At 38.4% G+C, this 23,440-nt stretch overlaps 1 protein-coding gene across 4 annotated transcripts in view; it reads right to left on the reverse strand.

Annotated features, from left to right (window-relative positions):
• NME7 (NME/NM23 family member 7) overlaps positions 1–23,440 on the reverse strand; it is a 91,430-nt gene that overhangs the window by 46,422 nt on the left and 21,568 nt on the right. For 3 of the 4 annotated variants that reach the window (XM_039717930.1, XM_039717931.1, XM_039717932.1), the window contains 5 exons: positions 22,567–22,733; positions 17,459–17,569; positions 13,794–13,844; positions 11,191–11,398; positions 7,767–7,872 (listed from right to left, as the gene is read on the reverse strand). In XM_039717930.1, the coding sequence (XP_039573864.1) occupies positions 7,767–7,872; positions 11,191–11,398; positions 13,794–13,844; positions 17,459–17,569; positions 22,567–22,733 (643 nt within the window). Of the gene's footprint in view, positions 1–7,766; positions 7,873–11,190; positions 11,399–13,793; positions 13,845–17,458; positions 17,570–22,566; positions 22,758–23,440 lie in introns of all 4 variants that reach the window. The other variant, XM_039717929.1, reaches the window with a different exon arrangement.

Consider the following 23,440-nt stretch of genomic DNA (forward strand, 5'->3'; position numbering starts at 1 on the left):
AATGAGTTTCATTTATTTTTGCTTATTCCTTATGTGTGAACAAAACTAAATATTATATTTTTAGCTGAGGCTGTACCACTGGATTATATGAAGGCATCTAGTATTGTAATTCAAACCATTCACACAATCTTAGTAGCATATCTTTCCTTTTCTCTGGTTATTCCTCCTGACCACTGTGCATGGGACTTCTCATGAATGGTTACAGCTACAAAGATGAAGTGTTTAAAATCACTCCTTGGAATGTGCGTTAGCTCATAATTACAAACAATAACTTTAATCTATTATTTCACTGTCAATTAAATGAATTCTGGAGGTTAAAATCTTCATGTGATCCCCTACAATCTGGAAAGTTCACTGTCCTTGAACAATAGTAAATACACTGTAAGCTCTATAATTTATTTCCCACATATTCCTATATTCTGTGCCTTGGCTGTTTTCAGATCCAGTATATCATCTTTCTCCTTACACCCTGATTTGAAAAGGGCAGTAAAAGAAGAGACTTCAATATATTTACCTTTTACTCCAAGGTACAGTGAGTTAGATTAGGCATGGCCACATTTTTTTCATTTTCCTAAAATGTTCACAAAAATTTCAGGTTCCGTTACATCACCAAACATCAGGCCAGTGATACGCTACAAAATATTCCTTAATGATTACATTAAATCTTCTTTCTTCTAAATTAGTAAATATGCTCATATTTATTACAGGGACATACAGAAAGCTGTATGTCCCTGTCTTACCCATCTCAGGTTAAATAAATTAAACCCATAAAGTTTCCATTGGCAAAATTTCTTATTCTTTTGCTCTCTTTTTTTGTTCTTTTTGAAACAGAGTGCCCAGAAACTGGATATGATAAGCAAGTTGGATTTGCATTAAGGAGAACTAGTGGGTACACAGTGAACACAGATTGTGCCTGTTTCATCACTACACCAACAATTTCTCAAACTTTTCACTGATACTCTGCCAGTTCTTCTTTATTTTATTTCTTTGCATTTATTTTCCCTTCTCCACAGTAGTGTTATGCAGTTTATATTTAGTTCCATCATCTTTGCATCACATAATTTCTGCAATTCATCATGAATGAATGTTCTGATGTTCTGTTTACAGAAATGTTCTGTTCACATCCTTCAAAATTTCAGTAGGCACTCGGTACTATGTGTGAACATTGCAAGCATGCTCTGTCCTCACCCATCCAAGCCACTAATGACAATATTGACAAGAACTGGCCCCAGGATGCCTCATAAGACTTCATTTGTAAAACCCTTTTAATTTTACATGCTCATGTCCAGCCCAACATTCAGGAAAACATTTAAAGCTATGAAGATGCCTATGTTGTAAAGACCTAAACATACAAATTATTCCAGTAAAGGAAAATTCTGGTTTCCTGGCAGCAAAGAACTTTCACAAGGGGACTGATAACCAAGTGAATTAGGCTACCTTACACTGTTTTACCTTCCTTTAGAGAAAGCATACTTGGAGAATTCAGAGATCAATACAGCATATTTTCCTTCACAAAAGACATGCTGGCAAATGCCCATCAACCACTGACTGATTCCAATGAAATTATACACTCCTGATTCATCAGTTTCCTTGGTATGAAAGAAGTTTCACTATTCTGGTCCACTCTTAACATTGACTTTTCTCTAACCCTTTACAAGTGAAAATCCCAAAATGCAGTAGAAAACACTCATTTCTAATGTCTTTTTTTTTTAATGATAATACCATCATCCCTGCACAGAGACGATTTCCAGTAACATGAACACCACCAGTGTAAGTCTACTGAACACAGCAGCAAATACATTCTTTCCAGTTGGAGGATATTTATGAGCTTCAGCAAGGATTGGCTGTGCCATTTGATTTGTTTGGTTCTCTGAAGTGTATCTCCTCCTCTTCCTTCCTGTCTCAAACTGTCAGAAAGGATTTCCAATTCAGTTCACCTCCTCCCCTACCAAAATCTATTCAAATGTAAAATATATTTTTCATACATCAAAAAAATAACGTCACTTTCCCAGTAGTCACTGAAATTCAGAATCACTCTAAGCTGGGAAACCAATACTAAGGTGCTAAAACTACAGGCAGAAATAAAGGAGAAACACTATGGGCTTGGTTTCAAAATTAAACATCCCAGGCAAGGAATATCCATCATTACAACTACAGCAAAGAATTAACAACACAGATGGAAGCGTATGGATGACAGATCTCATGAAAGCAAATTTTTTCTTATTCTAAAAAACGGTAATGAAGTGGCAAAGTAGGTTGTTTTCACTTTAACCACTTTTTTCTAGCTTGTCTAAAGAGAAAAAAACCTAACCAAACAACCAACCAAAAAAATCCCAGCACCACTAGACACCACCAAATGCTTCAACATCCTATATATTATATATATTCAAGGAAAACACAAGAAACAAACTGCATTTCATTTGACATAAAATACCTCTCCTCCCTGGGGAAGTCTGCAAAAAAATGCCTGCAGCTGAAAGCAGTGTTTTACTAGTTAGTAACACGACTGCAGCACTAAGATTGCCATATTGCATGTGGGAATACCCTGAGGTCACATCTCAAACCATCCACTTTAAAGTAGCTGCAAAGATTTGTGTTCATTCCACAATTTATTTTTTTTTACTTCCAGATTCTATCTGCAAATAATTCCTTCCACACTTCAAATCGTTAAGTTCATCAAGGCTAGCACTGATGCCCCTTTGCACTCAATCTTGTAGACAAAATCCAAAGAAAGGTTCTGCCTACAATGGGTGAACTCCACAGCATCTGCACTTCACCTTTCTATTACCTGCACACTTATCACAGACAGATGTACTTTCAGATAACTTATGAGAAAATTGGACTCCTCATTTTTTCTCAAGGCAGTTTTCTGAAAACCCTGTTCTAATTCTAGGTCTCCTGAAAATAAAAACACTTAATTATTCAAACAGTCACCTTTCTATTATCTGCACACTTATCACAGACAGAAGATGTACTTTCAGATAACTTATGAGAAAATTGGACTCCTCATTTTTTCTCAAGGCAGTTTTCTGAAAACCCTGTTCTAATTCTAGGTCTCCTGAAAATAAAAACACTTAATTATTCAAACATATGTCTCAAAGGGGAAAAAAAATGATAACAGTTTCCAGAGTTTTTGTATCTAATGAATACAAATTGCCTTGAGAAAAAACTATAAAATAGGTAAGTCATGCTGAGAATGATAATATGTTTGTATCTCTACTATATCATCCTCTTTCTTTTCCAGCTTATTCAATTTCCTAACTACACACAATGTAAGTAACATTATATGGAGGTGAACTGGACATTTTCATAGTAATGCCTTCTCTCTTTCAAAGAGCAACAAGTGTACTGTGTGTCAGGACAGTTCTTCAGCTGTCTGCAGTCAGATAATCCACTACAATGCTGGATTCCCATGCTCTACAGTCCTCTCCTCACTCTCTCCTGTACAGTAAATTTGCTTGAGATTCTACATAAGTAAACCTTGTTTCTGTACCTGCCTGAGTCTGAACTACCATCCTTGGTATTCTTTTCATCACATTTAGATTTGTCTTTGGAGCTACAAACTACTCTTTCAATTGGAATTTTTCTGCCTTTGAATAAAGAAGGAAATAAGATTCTTACGATTTCCTGTCGTGCAACGTTTTGTTAATCAATGTAAAGTTATACAACTTTCTATACAAGCTTAGTAGCTTGTCTGCTAGCTACTAAGTTAATATAAGTTTTATAAGTTAATATAAGTTTTATAAGGTCTCTAAGTTTTATCATCCACTCAGAACTGGTCTAAAAACACATTTCCACACAATATCTTTTCCATTTGGCAAGAAGATATTCCTGTTCCTTTTATTTTCTATGAGATTTGAATTGTCTTTAGTTGAAGAATACTGTGGAAGACAGCACTATTTTTTTTTTAATTAAGAGGAAAAATGAATTAACTTACCAGAAATGTTAGAAAAAAATCTCAAGCTTAACACATACAAGGAGAACAAACCTGTCTGGGTAGTCAGTCTCATGCCTAGGACCTCTCAAAACCATAGAGGCTTCCTTGCCTCTAGGCAGGGCTTTCAGTTTGCATATTACACACTTCTGACCTCAGCCTTTACAGCCTGATCATCTATATTTCAAAATTTTTCGCCTGCTAATTTTCCAAGGAAACATCAAAGAAACTTTAAACCCGTCACAAAAATACTAAAGTCTACTTCCTACAGCAAACATGACTAAACTGTTACACATAAAAATATTAAAAGTTAATCCCACTCGGGTGCTATTTCTGCTCACAAAACAGTCGAATCATAACTGTCCTAAGGGCATTAAACTGATGTTTATCCATTCTGGAGAATTTACATTTGGCTTCTGGGCACTAGTGCTAATACATCCAGATCTACTAACATGAGGGGAATGGCAAAAAGAGAATACTTAAGTGATTGCAACTATGATCATTTATCTCCAGAATCAGAACCCCATGAAGCAGGAGGATTACAGAACACAGACCCACACTAAAAATTTCAAATTATTAAACAAATTAACCATACAATCCTAGAGCTGTGCTCACTAGTTACCATCCTCCTTGACTGAAAACTGGTCTCAGAAGAGGAGGAAACTGAAAGACACCGAGAACTTAACAGATTCTAGAGGGGATAAACCACATCACGTCTCCCTGATGCAACCCTGGTCACAACAAATTTGCTTGGAGCAGCATCCGGTTGCTTTTGCATTCTTCTAGCTCTCAGTGAAGAGGAACTGGACTGCTCTTGCAAAGCCTCTTCAGAGTTCACCTCACTGCTGCCAGCCAGAGAAGGAAGGTCTCCATCTCCACTGGGAGCTGTCACCAGTGAGCTAAAGCTGTCTAGTCCAGAGCTCTGGGCTACACTGCCTTCCACGGCCTATCCATTTCTGATCCTCTCTCTACAGAAGATGTTATGCTAACACCAGACACAAAATAGCTATGGCCTGACTTCTTTAAGAGATGTGCATGGCACACATTCCTAGAGGGCCAGCGATGCCAGCATTACCAACACTCTTGACAGCTGAGCTTAAACTTCACCTTAGTCCCCCAAGACCCTTTATCAGGCCAGGGTTCCCCTACAGCCTGGCAGACATGCTGACAATCCTGCTTACAGGAATTCTCAGGTGCCTGGGCACTGCACCAGGTCCCACTGTGGTTGGCTGGGCTGTGCTGCTGTGGCTGCCTAGGACCTGACACTTCTGTACATCCGTCAGAAGAGAGGCAGCAAGGCCAGAGATAAAACCAACACTGATTTTCCTCTACTATATCACTGGAAAGGCCAGCTGTGGCAATCAAAGTCATTTCCTGAGAGTACTGTGCCCAAGAATTAACTAGCATAAACTGGAGATTACATCCAGCATTTTGTCAGCAAGTTAAGCTCACTGAAAAGCACCCTAGTTTACAGCTGCCATTAAAGCAAATCATCTTCCAGGACAGAAAATCAGGAAGATTTTTCCTTCTAAGAATCAGTTATGCAACAACAGACTCTGGAGGAAAAATAAACACTGAGGAAAAGGGCCAAAAAGCAAAATTCAAATAATTAATTCAGCCAAATGTCTCTAAAAAAATAAAAACTAAATCTCCGTATAAACTGAAGTACGTAAGTGAAACTTCATGTAATTGTAAACATGTAATGAGTAGCTTATATTCATGGTAATTAGATAGCCAAGTTCAAAGCCTCAGCAATGCATAGGAAATTGCAAAAAGGTTTATTTTTAGATACTCAATACTGAAAATTTGTAGAGCACAAATCAAAATTGCAATGCAAAAGAGGCTCTGATGCTTTGACCCACATGATTTTCTCTCCATGCCTCTGGCTTTGACAAACCACCTTTTCCCACTGAAGGCCACACAGGTTCTCCTTTCCTCTCCAGCTGCTGTGTTTCCACTTACCTGACTGTGCGTGCAGCTTTTGCTTTACCTACTAAACTGTTCTTATCTTAACCCATGAGTTTCATCACTTTTACTCCTCTGATTCTCTTCCCAGTCCCTGAGAAGTGAGTGAGTGGTTGTGTGGGGTTTGGTGGCCAGCTGCAGTTAAACCATAATAAAGTGACATAGAAAAGTAAGTTCTGATTTCTTTGTTTTTGAGGGTAGTAATCACAGCAGCTTGGAGGGAGAACACAAAGTGCACTTTTTGTCTTTCAAATTTTAGTTGTTTTTTGGCAGCTGTCCTCTGACTTTCCAGACCTCTGTGGTGTGAGAAAAAGGACTATATAGGAAACATTAAGACCTGAGGCTCTGTAAGACCTCAGGACTGTATAGGGGACATTAAGACCAGCACTCACACTGCAAAGAGCTGGATGTGCACATACATTTTTTGTTTACCTACATCCACACCACCTCTTCCCCCTCCTCCTACCCTCACCACCACCCTCACCCTCCTACTCATACTCCCAGAGGGATGTGCAAAAAGGGTCACAATTTGTCTTCTGGCAACTCAGAAAAATTAAGAAAGTTCAAGAAAAAAAAAAAGGAACAGACAGAACACTATGAAAACTACAGAGATGAGTAAGATTAAAAATAGGAAAAGATGAGTCTGAACCTCTGTATGTAATAGAAATTTTATCTTAAGTCTAAAAAAAGCCAGTCCAAGCCATCTACTTCTCTATTTTTACACTCAAATGAAGGACCCTAACAATCCTGCCACAGAAAAGCTTGTCCTCTGCAAACACATAGCTAGGTAAAATCAGAGTCCCAGCTGCTCCCCATATTTCTGTAAAAGAAACATCACTGTGTCTTTGCTGCATGGCAAACTTATCAGCAGCAGATACCATGCAAGGTCTGGAAGAGATAACAAGCGCATTATCAGGAGCAACCACAAAACTCCTTCTTGTGAAAGCCTTTTTTTAAATTTCAGCAAGCTCTCCAGACATCCCACCTGAGGTGTGAAAGGCCTGGAAACTGCTCCAGCCACTTCTGCTGTTTCCATTTAAGCTATCTACAAAGAAGCGATTAGAATGTTGCAGTGTGCCCTGCATCTTACTAAGAAAAACATGACTAAACTGTTACTGCTGATATTTATTCTGCATTCAAAAATACTGTTTCAGTGCCTGTGTCAAAATATTTTACTTCACTCACTGCTCCTACACATGCTCCTGGATCTAAGTACAGGACACACAAGCGAGGTCATTTTTGCATGGTAACAGTAGAGCATTAAACATTTCCAATACTCAAACTCCCAGGGCACTCTCCAGTACAGAAAGCATCACAGAATCAACCAAATGCTTTAGGTCTTTGGCTCACTTTCATAAACAAGCCTTTCCTAATTTCTGTCCCCACTGCATTCAGAAGATTTGCAACAGCACAAATCTCCCTTTCTGAGTTATTTTAATCTGATGTGCTAGTGCCTGAGTGGAGGGCCCTGGATCATGGCTAGGTGCCCTGCTTTCACTCTCTTGGAGGATGCTAACCTCCTGCAGGTGACTGTGCTGGGCAAACAGGAGCAAGGACATGGGAAGTGGTCTCAATAAGATACGCCAAACCTCACATAGGTTTTAATCCTTCTCTTTTTTGCCTCTCCCTTCTTATTCTGAAGTGAACAGATATTTGCATGGAAAGCAAATGACCCACTCACTCTTCATAGAAATGAACTGCAGAAATACTAAATGTGTATGAAAGACAATGTATCTGCAAGAGTTGCACATATTGTGAAATACACCCTGTGCTCATACAGTCTCATCCTCCCAAAAAGAGGGTACAGGAATGGTCATGGATACCATGGACACATACTGCTTTCTCCTCTGCTATCTGCATTGCTTACCTTCATTAACAGCATGAGGCTTAATAATGCAACAAGTACAGTTTGTGAATTTGGCACTGCTGACTGGTCCACGACCTCCACTGGAGGGAAAGAACAACTCCAGCTCCTGAAAACAAATGTAATTAAACACATTTTAATCTAGCTGCACATATCAGCTTTTATCATGAGTAACAAGATCTGAAGTATCCATAATCACAGAAGATTAACATTAGCACAGATTTTTTTTCTACAAATACTTCTTCCCTAAAATATTATCTCAAATGTATCTTCTCCTCTCTGGCACCATTGCTATAATAATAAAAACAGGACTGGAGTATTTCTTGCAATGTCTTTCTTTTCAGTTCTACAGTGCAATCTGTTCACACTCAGAGCACTCAAAATGCTGATGCAGCAATAATTTGGTAGAGGTGTTCCCAGTTTTACCAATGCTCACTCTTTTTTCCTCGGTATCCTTCTAAATCCACTCCCCTATACACATTTTTTATTTTTTTTTATTTTTTTTCAAATATTCTATTCTCTACATGACCAAAAATACAACTACTATCCATTTCTCAGTATGTTTTCTTTCCATATACAAAATGTAAATTTGGACCTCCTTCCAAATTGTTTACATTTTCTTCCTTTCATCTTAAGCAATAAACTTGATCTAAAATTGCTGTGTCACTTCTTAAGCCTTATTAGCCCTATAATTTTTTTTTAAGTCCTAATGGATTGAAGCTGATGAACTCAATTGTTTCAATTTCTCAGATAAATCAAAGGAAACGTTTTGCCTTCAATCTCTTTCTTCCCACCACCACTATTTAGCCATCAGATACCTTGGGTCTTAGACCATACTGGAGTGAACTTAGCAGTCAGGTTTCTTTCCTTGGTGATATTTTTTCCACTGTTCACAGCTTCACACTTTTTCCATACCATTTATTCACATATGTTACACAATCTGCCAATCAACAAATGTGCAAAACACAGGTTCCGTTTTTGTACCTATCCATCAAATTCAGTAAGAGAAATGACACATCTCCATTTAAGAGGAAACATTTCTTCCAAAAAATACTAGTACCAAATGTATTTGACTTTTTCCTGTGTAACAGTAGCAATGCTAAAGGCCATTTCCTGCAATTGTCTCCCTTAATTTACTAGCTCAGCTTAAATGGAATAGACTTTCATTTAGCTCATGGTACTTCAACAATTTCTGTAATACCTTGTTGAAGAATTACACAATTCAAACTTGTCATGCTTTGAATCTTGGACACTGGATCCTGGACAATGGATCTTTCAAAAGAAGGAAAAAGCACTTTTGTTTTTCTGCTGGCAAATAATCCACATTTTAAGTGGGCATACCTGAGACAATAGGGTTCATTCCTTACATCCTTCTACTGAAAAAATTCTGCATGATTTAAGGGACTTGTCGCACTTTCTTAATTGCTATTTACTCTAAAAGAAGCAGCCAGAAAAAGGCAGTAAAATACGTGTAATAGTTAACACTTCGTTTTATCCATTAAAATTCATAAAAGGAAATTAACTCAATAATGCTGAAGGACTTGCATAATGAAAGGCCAGACTATAATCTTGTGGAGCCTTAAAAAAAACCAAATAAAATTTCCTTACCCTTTATTCCTGATCTAAAGAAATTACAAAATTTGGCCTGCAGAGAGACAGCAGCTTACAGTGCATCAGAAACATACTTTCACTTGTTATTTAGCCATCAAAAGAACAATGCAGCTTTCCACTCTAACTGTTCATCTTACAGTACATTCATTAAATGTGGTTGAGACTTCAGTTTTCTGTCAAGAGAGTTCATTTATGTCCCTTTATCTTGTAATTCCTTCTTTTCAGCAAACTTCTGCAGGCACAGCCAACTAGTTTCCATAGCAACTGCTATACAGCCATATAATACTAGGCCTACAAAATTAATAAAGACACAGGGGCACTAAATTCACAATTTTGTTTGATTTATTAAAGATAGGTATCAATAACACCACAAAGATGCACACACCTACAGATGTTCAGCAAAATAATCCCAGTGTCATAAAAATGGTGCAATGAACAGGGCCTTCAGACAGCATTTCAAAAATAATGAAATGCAACAAGAACAAACTAAAACCTAAGCACATACTTATGCTTCTAACCAAGAATTTATGCTAATAGATACTCTTTCCTACACTCTCAGCTCAGAAGCTAGAACAGTTGTCATGGTAGTACACAGGAAAAAATAGAAACTTTCACCTGTATATTTGAAGACACCTAACTATTTAACCAGAACTCCAAAGACTTTGCTGACTATAACTCTCTTTCACCAGAAAAGATCACTTATCCAAACTTTTTCTGAGTCTGCAGTACGTTCATCAAGTCAGCCAACAGAAAAAGTTCTTCATGTCCACCATGTGATTTCTTGCCAAAACCTGAAGCACAGAGAGAGGATCCAGCAGCTCAGACACAGTGCAGAGCAGCAAGGTGAGTGCTTGGCCAGCAGAAAACTGCCCGTGCTTTGCAGTCAACCTCACAGCCTAACAGCATCAGAAGGGGAGGCTACCCAGCTCTGCCCTCAGCACCAGGGTATGATCTCTGGGCACATTTTCTAGCATATATTACTTGGCAGCTCATTAGGTATTCTGAGGCAGGTCTCTCTCCAGCTGTGCTACTGCAGCTGTTCCAATTTAAACAGAGGGAAGACTTGAATCAAGGAAGCAACAACTGGTATCTTCTCCTAGCTAAACTGGTATGCAGCTGAGACACAACAGTGACACATCAATCAACCATGAGATAAATTTTATTCTTGCCATCATTTATTAGCATATCTATCCCACAACAATGCACACAAAAGTCACCTTAATTCTATAGAAATGATAGTATCTATTACCCAGTCCCGGGGCTTTTTCTTAGCACTGAGAAAGAAACATGGCAAACAAAGCAAAACAGAACCAAACTCCGCAAAGCCATGTCCAGTGTGTTACCTCTCAAAGCACAAAGCATGACAAAGTGGCCTGGTTTTTAATTTTTCATTCTGAACAATAATAGCAAAGTAGGCTACAAACAGAGCACTAGTGAGAACTGTGAAGGAGAATAGATATGTGAAACACAAGAGGGCACAAAAGAATTTAATTGTTTAATCCCTTTCTTTTTATGACCAACATTGGTAGACTATAGGTAGATTACAGAGATTATGCAATTAACTCACGGTTTGTGATGTACAGGAGACATTAAAAATGACCAGGCATGCTCTCCTGATCAAAGCATCCAAGATTCACTTTTGTGATAAACAAGATTTCTGTTTTCAGTTTATTTTTCTATGCTAAAAAGGAGCACATGAAGAATATGTAAACTAGTTTTGGACTCCACTGTGGAAACAAAATGAGAAATTCCTAATCCCATTGTTAGCAGATGAAAGTAAAAATAAACCTCAGTCAAGAAAGAGTAAAAAACTTACTTTAGCAGCTGAAGCAACTGAATCTGGGCCATGAGCTGCATCTCTGAGGCCACAATGTCCAAAGCTTTCTGAGATGCTGTCCAGAGTATCACTCTCAGTCGTCACAGGGTTTGCTGGCCCCACTATTGCTCTCCACTTACTCACTGCATCATCTCCTAAGAGCTCCATAGCAAGGATGGGGCCACTCATTATTAACTGGAGAAGCTCACTGCAAAATGGAAACAGCACATGGTGATCCATGCTACAAATTAAAGCCAACAAAAATATGACCCAGTGGAGATGCTCAGAACTCAAACTGGCAAGACCTCGAGCATACCTGATCTAACTTTGAAGCTGACTCTGCTTTGAGGAAGAGGTCATGTGCAGACATTCCCTTATTATGGTTGTTGGAAAGAAACAACATGTAGATAACCCAAACTCACTCAAGCTACTCCGAAGAGTCTTAGATTTCAAAAGAATTTTTAAAGGATCCGCACTGGTGTCCTGGTAACAGTGAAAGAGAGACCCTGGTAACCACTTGTCTGACTGGAATGAGTCCTAAGCTTTCCTCTTCTGCACAGCAGCATTTCACGACTCTTATACATGACCTGGATGTGTATCCCACTGACACAACACCAGCACTGTTTTCAAGCTGAATTTTCCACTGCCCCACAGATCTCTCCTATGGATTTTGCCCAGCTAAAGTTCAAAGTGGGAGACAAGGGAAGGAGTTGAAAAGTCTGTGTGGGATAAAGGATTTACTCACAAGGTGAGTTATTACATCTTGGCATCTTGAGATTTTAATGGGATGAATCCAAGTAAGGAGAAGAGGTTGTCAGGAGCAGCCTGCCTCCCGTCCTGACCACCTCACAATAGAAAACAACCACTCAAAAGTGGTAACCCAAACATTCCATTTAAAAACCAAACAAAACACCAAAAACTATAATTCAGTATCCTCACAAAACATGCATACCAATAAGCCTGTCTTTTTCACTGTTTAATCTGGACAGAAGAACCAAGGAAAACACTGACCCTGGTTTTTGTACTATTTTGTTTAAAAGAAGAGCTTTACACAATTATAACAGTGGATGCGCATGCTTCTCCAACTACCTTCTTCCTAATGATCACTGGTCAAGAAGAGAAGAGAAATCCTAGTAGTTTTTTGAAAAAGAAACAATGTCAAAACTATTAAAAGTTACACAAAGAACACAATAAAAAGCAATTGGATGTCAGGTTCTGTTGGTCAGAGTCTGCTTTTTTAGGACAGTTAAATAGTACACATACATACACCCAAGAAAAAAGCAATTTCTATAACACTATTTACCGTGCAGACTAATCCTTGAATATTATTTTTTTAAAAAATATTTAATATGAAAACCATTATTTTCCAAACAATAGAATTGTTATTTTTTCCTTACTATTCACTAGACTTACATTGACTAGTGAACTTGCAAACTAAATCTGAATTTAAAGACAAGATACAACATCAAATATAAACGAGTTGTAGATTTCACACTTTACTGCCTTGAAATTTCTTGTTTCTACTTGACTTGGAATGCTCTAGAGAGCTATTTATTTCTAATTTAGAGAAAAATCCTATACAGAAGAGGTAGCCAATAGGACTGTAGGATGGGAAACACGCACATCACAGTGGACAAAGGCTACAGCTCCTCAGACAATTACCATTAGTATATATAGACACCTGTGAAATAACACTTCAGGCAAAATTCTTATTATTTATCAATATAATCAAGCAGGCTTACTCAGCAAAGAAAAGGCAATTCCAAATCATGCATTCTCTGACCTCCAATGCGGTCAGACACAGCCTGGGGCCATGTCTCTCTGAAGGGCTTTGAGTTTAGACCCACAACAAATCAGCTGCTGTTGATGGAGAGCAGCTGGCAATGCTAATTCTCAAGCACTTTGTGACAGTACTAAAACCAGGTCTTTCAACCACATCAGTGCAAACCCACACAACCAATATGGCTGAAAAACACAAGGCACTTCTCCCTAAAGAGGCAGAATGCACAATGGAGAGGGAGGAAAAGAAAGTTGCTGGCACTTTCAGGGAAAGTAGAAACAGCTCAGTCTATAGGTCATGAGCGTCCATCTGGTCAGTTATGGAAAGACTAAGGCTTTCTCACATCAGGTGGAGCAGTCTAGCATCATGCAAGTTTGACAGTTGTCCAAGGGTAGCAGTACAGTAAAAACTACCCCATGAACTATCCTTTCAGTTATTTATGATTTGGGATACTTGTTACAAAATCAATTCTTACAACTAAGTGTTTCCCCTAATTCTGCAAGCTCCACTCTGATCCTGAAGATACCCCTTCTCTTGGCTTTGAAGTTTTGTCCTGCTAGGAGCATTTTCACTCCTGAGAGACAAAAGACATTCCCCTGATACCACTGGGTTGTAAAAAGTGTGAGTTAAAATCCTGAATAGCTGAAATAAGGATCTCTCCCTGGAGGAAGAAGAAAAAAAGATGCATGCTTTGCAAAGGGCTCCACTCAACTAAGACAAGCTCTGATTTTCAGATGGTCCTGTGGCATCAAATACGGTAAATTAATTTCATGCATTCAATAAATAAGCTTAATACACATCAAGCTGAAATTTATATACCTACTGATAAAAAGGTTTTGCTCGATAATCAGCATAGAAATCAGCTGCTTCTTTTCTGAAAAAGTAAAAAGACACAGATATAGTTACATATATATATAGATAGATAGATAGATAGATACATACGTACGTACATACATACATACATACATACACACACACACACATAAAACCCCACCTGAAAACCATAATTATCATTCAATCAAATATCATTCATAAATATTTCTACAGGTAATGTCTCCCTAAGCTGGACAACTTGTTGGGTGCTCATGTCCCAAAACAGAAACTACATTTAAATTTGATATTTTGTGTGACTATCAGTACAGCTGACAACTCCTCGTTCTCCTGCTCTGAGAAGGATTTACTAAAGCCCATTTCAGGGTCATTGATGGTCCCTACATTCTCAGGCTGAGAAATAAATGCAGCAGAATCACCTTCTTGCTTATTTGCTGTTATGTTGGTTTTATCATTCATCAGTTTGAGCGGGAATACTGGTAAATGAATGGTTTTAAAGCATAAACAATTTATCTGCTCCACTGGAATACTTCTTTATCAAGGCTAGTGTAACAAAATATCACTCAGTGTCCTCAAATCTTACAAGTTGCATAGGCAGCACAATGCCCTCCATATTAAAACTGGATTTCTTCCACACTTTCACACTTCAAAACTCAATTTGGTCTTGCAGTCTCCTCAGGGAACACAGCAGTGACTACACAATGCTTTCCTCCAAAGCAATGGGGTTTCAGCAGTGACGGGTCTCCTTACACTGCCAGACAAAGGCTACTAGGCATACCCTGTGTGTCTGTAGCACAGCTGTTACTCAGCCTTTCCTCAGGAGCTGGAAGCAAAAAGACGTCCTTTTCAGACAGGGTGGTGGCGCTTCCCAAGCTCTGCATTGCTCCCACCAGCACTGGGCTCAGCTACCCAGCTACACAGGTTTTGGCGACCACCACAGTGCAGAGCTATCATCCATCCACCAATGGACACACCATTTTGTGGCTTTTCACCCCACCAGCGAACCTATTCTCTTCCCTGTCTTCTTCCCCAACTGCTTCTCATATTTTACTATTGCTTACTGAACTGCTTTTTCTGCATAGTAACAGCTAGAAAAATCCACGGAGTTTTTCAGTTCTAAACCTGCTATTGTGCAGCTTCAGAATTCCTGTTGAGAACACAGGCTCAGTATTGGCTTTCTCCAAATCCTGGTGTGTGTCACTTTTTGAAGCCAGAATTTGTAGAGAAGGACAAGCTCTTCAAGAGGATTGACAGGTGACAGAAAGCAATATTGCTGACCTCTACTCTGGGTACAGAGTTCATAATAAAGCAGGGCTGTAGGGTGAAATTCCAAATTGGAAAGTTGTTTCTACTTGCAGCACAGTCTTCTGATTTTTTCTGGTCTTCATGAGTTTGCTTATTTTCAGCAGCTCTCTTTTACTGACAGAAATTTCCTACATATTTTTCAAATAACAGATTCCAAGTATGAACAAAGGCATAGTTCTGTTATCTGAAATGGAACTTTTGACACCTCTCTCCCATTTACAGTCCAGACTTAAACCAAATATTGCCACAGGAAAGAAATAACATCAAGAAGAACATAAGAAGAATTTAATTTTCTTAACATTTATCAATGTTTGAACAGTAACATTTTTCTCCAGCTTTTTTATCAAAACAACCTGAGTAATTCCTGGTTTGTTGCTTTTAGTTCAGTAAAAGTATGAGCCATTCAAAATCCAAAATATTTTTATCAACCATACAGTAAATTTGCTTCCCTTCCATTTCAAATTAAGGCAGAAGCATGATGTAAAAATTATGTTAGACATAGGAACTCTTGCAATCTCATACTTCAAGCCCATACTCTGCAAAAAGTTTGCCTACAATTCATTATTTCACCAGATAATGCTCTTCTGAAATTAATTCACCAAAGAATTTTGGAAAGCAAATATGAAAAAGGTATGTGAAGAGATTAAGTATTACCATTTCTGATTGCAAAGAAGTTTTTGAGAGGTCTGTTTCTGAAACGAATTGAGCTCTACCACTCAGTTAACAATTCCCACTGAAATAAATATCAAAGTGCAGTTGTGTTGTGTAACTTGGTTCCTTTTTAATTTTATTATTAGTTATCTGTTTTCAAATAATGGAAAACAGTGTTCACCTATGTATAACAGACTGAACTGACACAGAATTAAAGGAAGAGACTGATGAAGCAAGTGCCTGCCCACACTTTCATATCTTGGCTACAACTTTTACAGAAGGCATGAATCTACTTAACAGTGATTGACAGACAAATGTTGTTAATAATCACTTTAAAGAAGGCAGTAGACGATGATGATGATTTGAACAAGCAACCCTGCAGAAATCTAAGGGTAGAAGATTTTAGCAAAGCCATAGTTCTATCACTTTAAAATGGCACAGTCCCAAGAAACGGAGTAGATAGTATGCAGAGAAACCACAAAACACTCAAGACACTATTTAAATTCATTCAGTATCACAGCCCATTCTTGTGCCTATTAATAATTACTTTCAATTATACAAGACAACCAGAAATTTTTATATTGCAGTAGGCAGTAAAAGTTCAAGTCTCCATTTCTTCTCTTCAACATGAGTCAACACTAAATCACATGACTTGGCTCAATAGTTTGACTTCTCAGACATCACTCAAATAAAGCATCACCCAAAAGAACACTTCAGGATCAAATCTCTCATATTGCAGGAGAGAGGAAGCAAAAAAAAAAGCTAGCCTGAAAGACATTATGAATTGCAAAGAAACATTAGAAACATGTTTGAACTCGTGGAGTTGTTGGGTGGAGGATATGGGACCAGTACCATCAGATATTGCAGCACATGCAAGCAGAGACAAGAGGAGGAAGTCTTATAGTTATTTCATCAGTATTTCAGAAAGCCAAAAAGGTTCTGAAATGAAAGAAAATTGTTGCTGACCTCACACATAAAAATAAGAATACATGAAAATGGTATTATGTAAGACAGATAGCTTTTCTTTCCAAAAACATGACGCATATGAATAGGTTTGGCAAAGCAGCAATGGAGAACTAATGCAGTAACTTTGGGAAAGTCTCCTAAGATAAAATAATTTATGTTCTCTTTCCTCTAAAGCATGCCTTCTTTTACATCTTGGGGCTCATTAAGAAGTGGAGAACACTGAAGATTGGGGGATTAGGAAGATGCACGAGTAAAACCTGTCCAACCCTGCACCATCAGAAGATCACTTGCTTTGCCTAGGCCTTTCAGCAAAAATCTGAGAGCAAAAATTAAGACAACAGATTTACTGAGAGCAAGCAAACCAAATACTTTAAAGACAACATTATTATAATGAGCAATGCCATCTGTATGAGGAAGCCTTGAGGTGAGGACATACAGACATGTCAGTAGTAAACACTGCTGGATTTCTAAAGCTGTGGTAGCCACCTTGGATTCATACAGACATGACATATTTCATCACCCATACTCATTTGCACAGCACTTTTTAATACTTAGCTTAAATCTCTAAATACTTTCAGAAATCTACAGAACTATGAAACTGATGAGTTTCGTGAGTTACCTCTCTTACTCACTGAAACGGATATGATGCATGGAACAACACAGAATAGCTTTAGAGAATATTCTTAACTGCAAAAATATTTAGATACAATAGAGCTGACCTTAAAAAATCCTTACCTTGAAAGCAGCATCATTTTGGCCTTAGTTATTGTCAATCCAACATTAATAATGATATCAAATAATTCTCCCATCTTACGCATTCCATCAGGTTTAATCAAAGCCAGTGTTCTAGGGAGGAAAAAAAATATATTAGAGAGGTACAGCCAACATAACTTTCCTTAGAGCATTTGGTGTGCATGTTTGGTCCATATTCAGACAAAAAAAACAGCACATCAAAGAGAAAAATTTTGTCACTGTCACATATTCACTGTCCCAGTGTCTCATCAATTTCCATGTAGTTCTTGAATGCCTGTGCAACACATTATTCTGATAAGAACAAGCTTTGCACATTTTAATTTCCTTGGCTTTCTAACCCAAGTCAGCTCACAATGTTCAACCAGCAGTTATTATTTACCAACTTCTCCCTTTGCTCTCAGAGCACACAATTTGACCACTTCTTCCTTAGATAACTGGTATCTCAACAGCTCCTCAGTCTGGGTCAGAACACAACTGAATTGTTAATCTCTCCCTATGCTTGCTCAGCTCCCTTTTTCCCTAATGTTAATCATACAAATAAAATTGAAGCTGTTAAAATTCCTGTTAAAAATATTACTTAAATATGTGCCTCTTCCATAAAACTCGAAGTTAAATAATTGTTTTATTAATACTTCTAAAATACTTGAAGTCCTCTATGAGAAGAAGATCCTCTTGTCCTTGGTACAGTATAAAAACTTCATGGTATAGAATGTGCATGCCAAATAGCTGAGACTGTTAATAGACACAATAAAAGGATGGAAGAGGAGGTTTTTAATCTCTTATACTGACTGACAGCTATATTCTATATTCTAAGGGACATAAACCCAAAAATCTCTACACTCTCCCCCACATCTTTGTTTCCAAGTACATCCTGTCTTCTAGGTAATTATCTTCTTACACTGTACATCCCCAGGGCCAGGACTGTTTTATTAGTGAGCTTTGCATAGCACTAAGAACACCATCAGCACAAAACATATTATTAATCAAAAATAACAAGCACCGAAAGAAGATTTGTAAAATTTCATTTTCTATTTGCATTTATCTTGTGGTGAGTCAGCTTCAAATGTGCTTGGCTTACAAACCAACAGATTTATTCAACCCTGCATCTCAGAAGCGCCACGTCTCTGACAATCCTAAAGAGCAGCTTCCATCTTTTACACTGTTTCCAATAAAGAAGGTTCTCCAAGATGGAATTTTTATTGCAGTACTTCCTTGAATGAAAGACAAATAATTGCAAATTTCCTATTTTATATACCAGCATAGCATGGAAAGCAGCCCTTAGGTTAGCAGCAACATATTCCAGTCAGGGCAAATATGCTGAGATTATAGGAGATGGATGAACTTCCACTACATTTGCTCTGAACCTTAACTGACCTCAGATTGACAGATGCTTTGGCAAGAGACAGACTATTTCACAGCAAATGCAGAGCAAGGGAGGTGTTAGGACCAGGAAATGTAATCAGGAAGATTTGAACATATGAGACATTTTATCTGCAATTAAGGGAGAGGTGTAGATGACCTTCAGAGCTCCAAAACAAACAAATTTCCTCAAGCACCACAAAGCTCCCATACACAGAGCACCTCAGGCTCAAACCCATTGGGAAGAACGATACAAAAAGACTGATGAATTAAGGCTGCAGCCAGAAACTGCATGGAAGCAGTCAACTAACACTGTGCTTCAGTCCACTGCAGTGCAGGCTAAAGTTGGTTTAACTGCATTTTCAGATCAGGAAGAGCTGACCGCTCACCAACACTGAACAGTTTGCCAGCATACTCCATGCAGCCTTAGAGCCTGGGCACCTCTTCCCCAAGGATTTCACAGCTCTCCCTCATTTTATGATATTATTTATCATATCACAGGGTGTACCTCGTGAATTGAGGCCCATGAGGAGGAGCAGCTGAATGTTTGACCAATGAGAATCACACAATGCATGACCTGCATGCTGGTACAAGAAGTTCTCAGTACTGTCATTTACCACCAACAATAAGGATCAAACCTCTGGAATGGGATCTCCAGCACCATTTGCATTTCCTCAAGGAACACTTTTTTGAGTTTATGTTATTACACAGGTTGTTTGAGACAGACTGGTAATGCTAGAAATAAATTGTCCCTTGCTTTTCTAATTTCAAGAGTTTTAGTAATAGTGTAATTCCTACAAATTTGCAAAGAAATATTGCATGATAAAGCAATTTACCTAGAAGACATTAATACAAACTGCAATAACACTGATATTTAAACTTTAACGTTTCAGAAGCAAGCAGGATACAAAAAGCAGACTTCAGGATGCTGAGGACTGTTTCTGAGATTGGATTTTGATTCATATGCCCTATTTTTAGTTTTAATTAGGAATACGTTTCATGGGGTTTGGCATGATGCAGTCTGCAGTGTAGATTTGAAAACAGCTTAGTTAGGAGCCAAGGAGAAAGAAGGAAAATTAAGCTCATTTTCAGAGTACTGTGTGACAGTACTGCAATGAGTACTGAAACGACAGAAAATGAGAACTGATCAAAGGAACAATGCACAACGCATGCTGTGACTATGCTTTTGAGACCTACTTACTTCTAATAATAGGACTGCTGCATGTACAGTAGCTTATGTCTTGAAGGGGAAGAAATGCTGATTATGTCAATGATTAGAAGCATAACATATCCCACTCAAAACAGAACTTAAGTATTTCTGGGTGACACACAAGTTTTCTAACATCATTTTCAACAGCAGTGATACTGACTCTAAGTAATGCCTATTTAAGCAGGACACACTGGCCAGACACATGTTTACTTCAGGTTACAACCATCCAGGATCACAAGTGAAAGGATAGAGAAAGAGAAAGCCCTGTTCCCTGCCAGTGATGCCTTATGTCGCACACTGTAAGTAAGCACATGCTGATCTAACCATTTTAGTCACTGTTTGTGATAGTTTTCTTATGATACACTGGGAAGAGAACAGAAATGCAGCACACAACAATATTGAAAAACAGACCCAAGACTTAAGAAAAGTAGAGATAGAAACTGAAATAAAACTGTCTTAATAATTCTAGCTTAATTCTAGAAAGTGCCTGTGCAAATCTAGCCTTTTTCTACGCATCTGTTTTGTATCTCATGTACCTAGAGTCACATTTACTTGTTTTGCTGACAAAAATAAAGGTTCCTAACTCAAAACATTCGAGATTTTTTTTTATATTCACTCCACAGTCTCCCTCAAAAGCCTCTACCGAGCCTGTCTGAGCACACATTGAGTGACCAAAGAATGTATTTCCAAAGTCAAACTGATCTGCCATAGTCCCGTACAATACAACAGAAAAAAAAAAAAAAAGAGAGAAACATTTTGCTTCATACAGCAACCTTCAAATTATTAATATAATTCCAATTGCAGATTATTTTGGGAATTATCACGCACTGCATAAATCTTATGACATCTAATAACTGCTGTAAAACCTGCTATGAATAGGCCAAAAAGACAAATAACTCACATGCAACTGTTTTGCTCACGGAAACTTTTTTAATATGACCCTATTTCCCCAGTGAAAGCTTCTGTGAAGAAAGTGAATTTGGAGGATCCCTTGCCTGAGTAAGGCACATTCCTTTGGGCTATTCTGAATGTGCAAAACCACTTGAATATCTATGTTATCTTTCAGCCAACATTCTTAAAATGTTTTCCAAACAGCTGACATGTCATAAATGCCTTTTCCTCCTTTTGTAGAGCAGTACAAAAATTTGCCTCCTCCTAAGACCAACACAATTACAGTGTTGCCATGTAGACTGCAACGCTTCCTACAATAAAAAATGTCATTTTATCATTAGCTGCCTTTTCCTGGTATAACTGCAGGAGCACTGCAAGAGCACGAGGCATTATGTTAGTTTAGGCAGAGCAGGAAATATACAACTTTACACTGATATAAAGATCTACCAAATCTTTATAATCTACCCAAAGCTGCACTGAGGAACAGAAAGAGTACCCACATATACAGAATCCATCCCTTTGTGTTCCTGACCTCCTTTGCTGCCCTTTCATCATGCCCAACCCCAGCTTAGAGAAGTACCAGAACACCTCTGGAAAGACATAATGGCAGGCATTTTCACAGCAATTTTTTTTGTGCAGTTAAGACAAAGATGTGTGTTAAAACATGCAGCTCTTCTTCTATGTCTGGTTATGTACAACTCTCCAAAAAGCATTCAGAACAAGCCCATTTACTGGGAAGGAGCAAGAGAGCAAGTGATTAAGACTCTCTGGAATATCATACCTAAGAAAATGTTCCGTGTTCTTTTCAAAAAGGCTGGAGGAGATTATAGAAGTGTATTAATTTGTAAATTCAGAGATTACCTGCACTGCCATTAAACCAGATGTAAATTTCTTGTAAATTAACCTTAGTGTCCTCATATTTTCAGTCCTGATATGTGCTCTCAAATGGCTTCTCAAAGTCTTTTCCAAAGCAAGTCTTTAAATCAAAAATATGAGTCTTATCTTCATCCATTATAAATAAACAAGCCTGTAATTTTTACCAACATTCTTACACTGTACTTTCTGTTCTCACGCACACAGAGATTCAGAGAATCTGAAAAAAATTCTCAGAAAAAACCTCCATAGTGAGGAAAAACAACAGAGAATGGGAGTGGTCCTCTAGTATTTTCATTTATTACTACTAACAGCAAGTAGATCAGACTAATGAGGCACTAGGCTTCTGCACATATTCCAGAGAGACAGCTGCAACTTTCACAAGGTCCAGACCTTTCAAGCCCAGCACACATTAGTTACCATATCAATTCTGCCCCAGGAGAATCCACAAATCAAAAGAACCCTACTGTTGCCTGCCCTGGCTGAGTAACAAAGCCAAATAGAACCCATTTTCCTCCTCCCCCTCCTCTCTCCCAAGATACCTAGAGGAGCCAGCAGCTGACACCATAGACAATCTGAAGTACCACAAGCATGTACCACTTTGCTTCTCGGCAGTCATGAGAAAATCAGATCCCTCCAGACTGCATGCAAACATGCAGCCATCTCCTCTTCTGCCCACATTAGTACAGAAACCTCATTTCTAGCAAACATCTACTTCGAAACCCCAACCACAAGATTCCAAAATCTCCCTTCTCACCTTTCTTCACGGCTCCCAAGCTTGCGAGACGTGTACAGATTCCCATAGTCCACTATGGTGAGGTGCCGGGAGAACACAGTGACTTTGCTGCCCACATAGAGATCCTCAAGGTGCAAGCTCTCATACTTGGTGCGCCTCAGGAACGTGCGACGGTTCTTCACATCGTACTGCAGCAAAAACAAGATTAAAATCTACCTAAGCATGAGACTTAGTTGTGGGCAAACTCAACTTAATCTTTACTGTCAGAAATTTCTATAGTACTGTGGGATTGAATCTGATCACTTAATCAACTTAATTCCAAGCTCTTTGAACTTACAGGTATACCAAGAAAGCTTAAAAGTCTAAACCACAATTACAAATTTATTCCATTTAAACAGTCTCAGGCTAAGAGCTATCTTTGAAAATTTCTGGTTTGTAATTTGCTTGTTCTAATTCAAGCTGTAATAAAAGGTTCAGGTTCCTGGTGAATGCTTCTGCTCAGCTTCACTGAGAGTTCTCCCAGCACATCTGTGCTGTTTTGCAAGCCCAGTGGCTCACACCAGAACAAGCAGGATACACACTGGCAGGTCTGCTCTTCAGGGCATCATTCCAGTGATATTATACGCTATTTGACTGCATAAGACTTGGCATTAGGGACGGAGAGATGATTGCAACACTCGGCTAAGATGTTCTCACTGCCTAGAGCTGCAAGCTCAAAAGCCTGTCAGAACAATTCAGTTGCATTATCACTCCAAGCAAGAAGCCAGACATTATTGTGTACTTTTCTGGGTGGGCTGGCAAAGCACAGAAGTCAACCTGCTGAACAGTTTCTTCTCTGCAAGTAGATATTACAGATGCCTTTCAATTCCTGGGGAAGTGGAAGCCTATGAAAGGA

Source organism: Passer montanus, unplaced genomic scaffold, assembly GCF_014805655.1.
Source record: "Passer montanus isolate IOZ18808 unplaced genomic scaffold, ASM1480565v1 scaffold39, whole genome shotgun sequence".
NCBI lineage: Eukaryota > Metazoa > Chordata > Aves > Passeriformes > Passeridae > Passer > Passer montanus.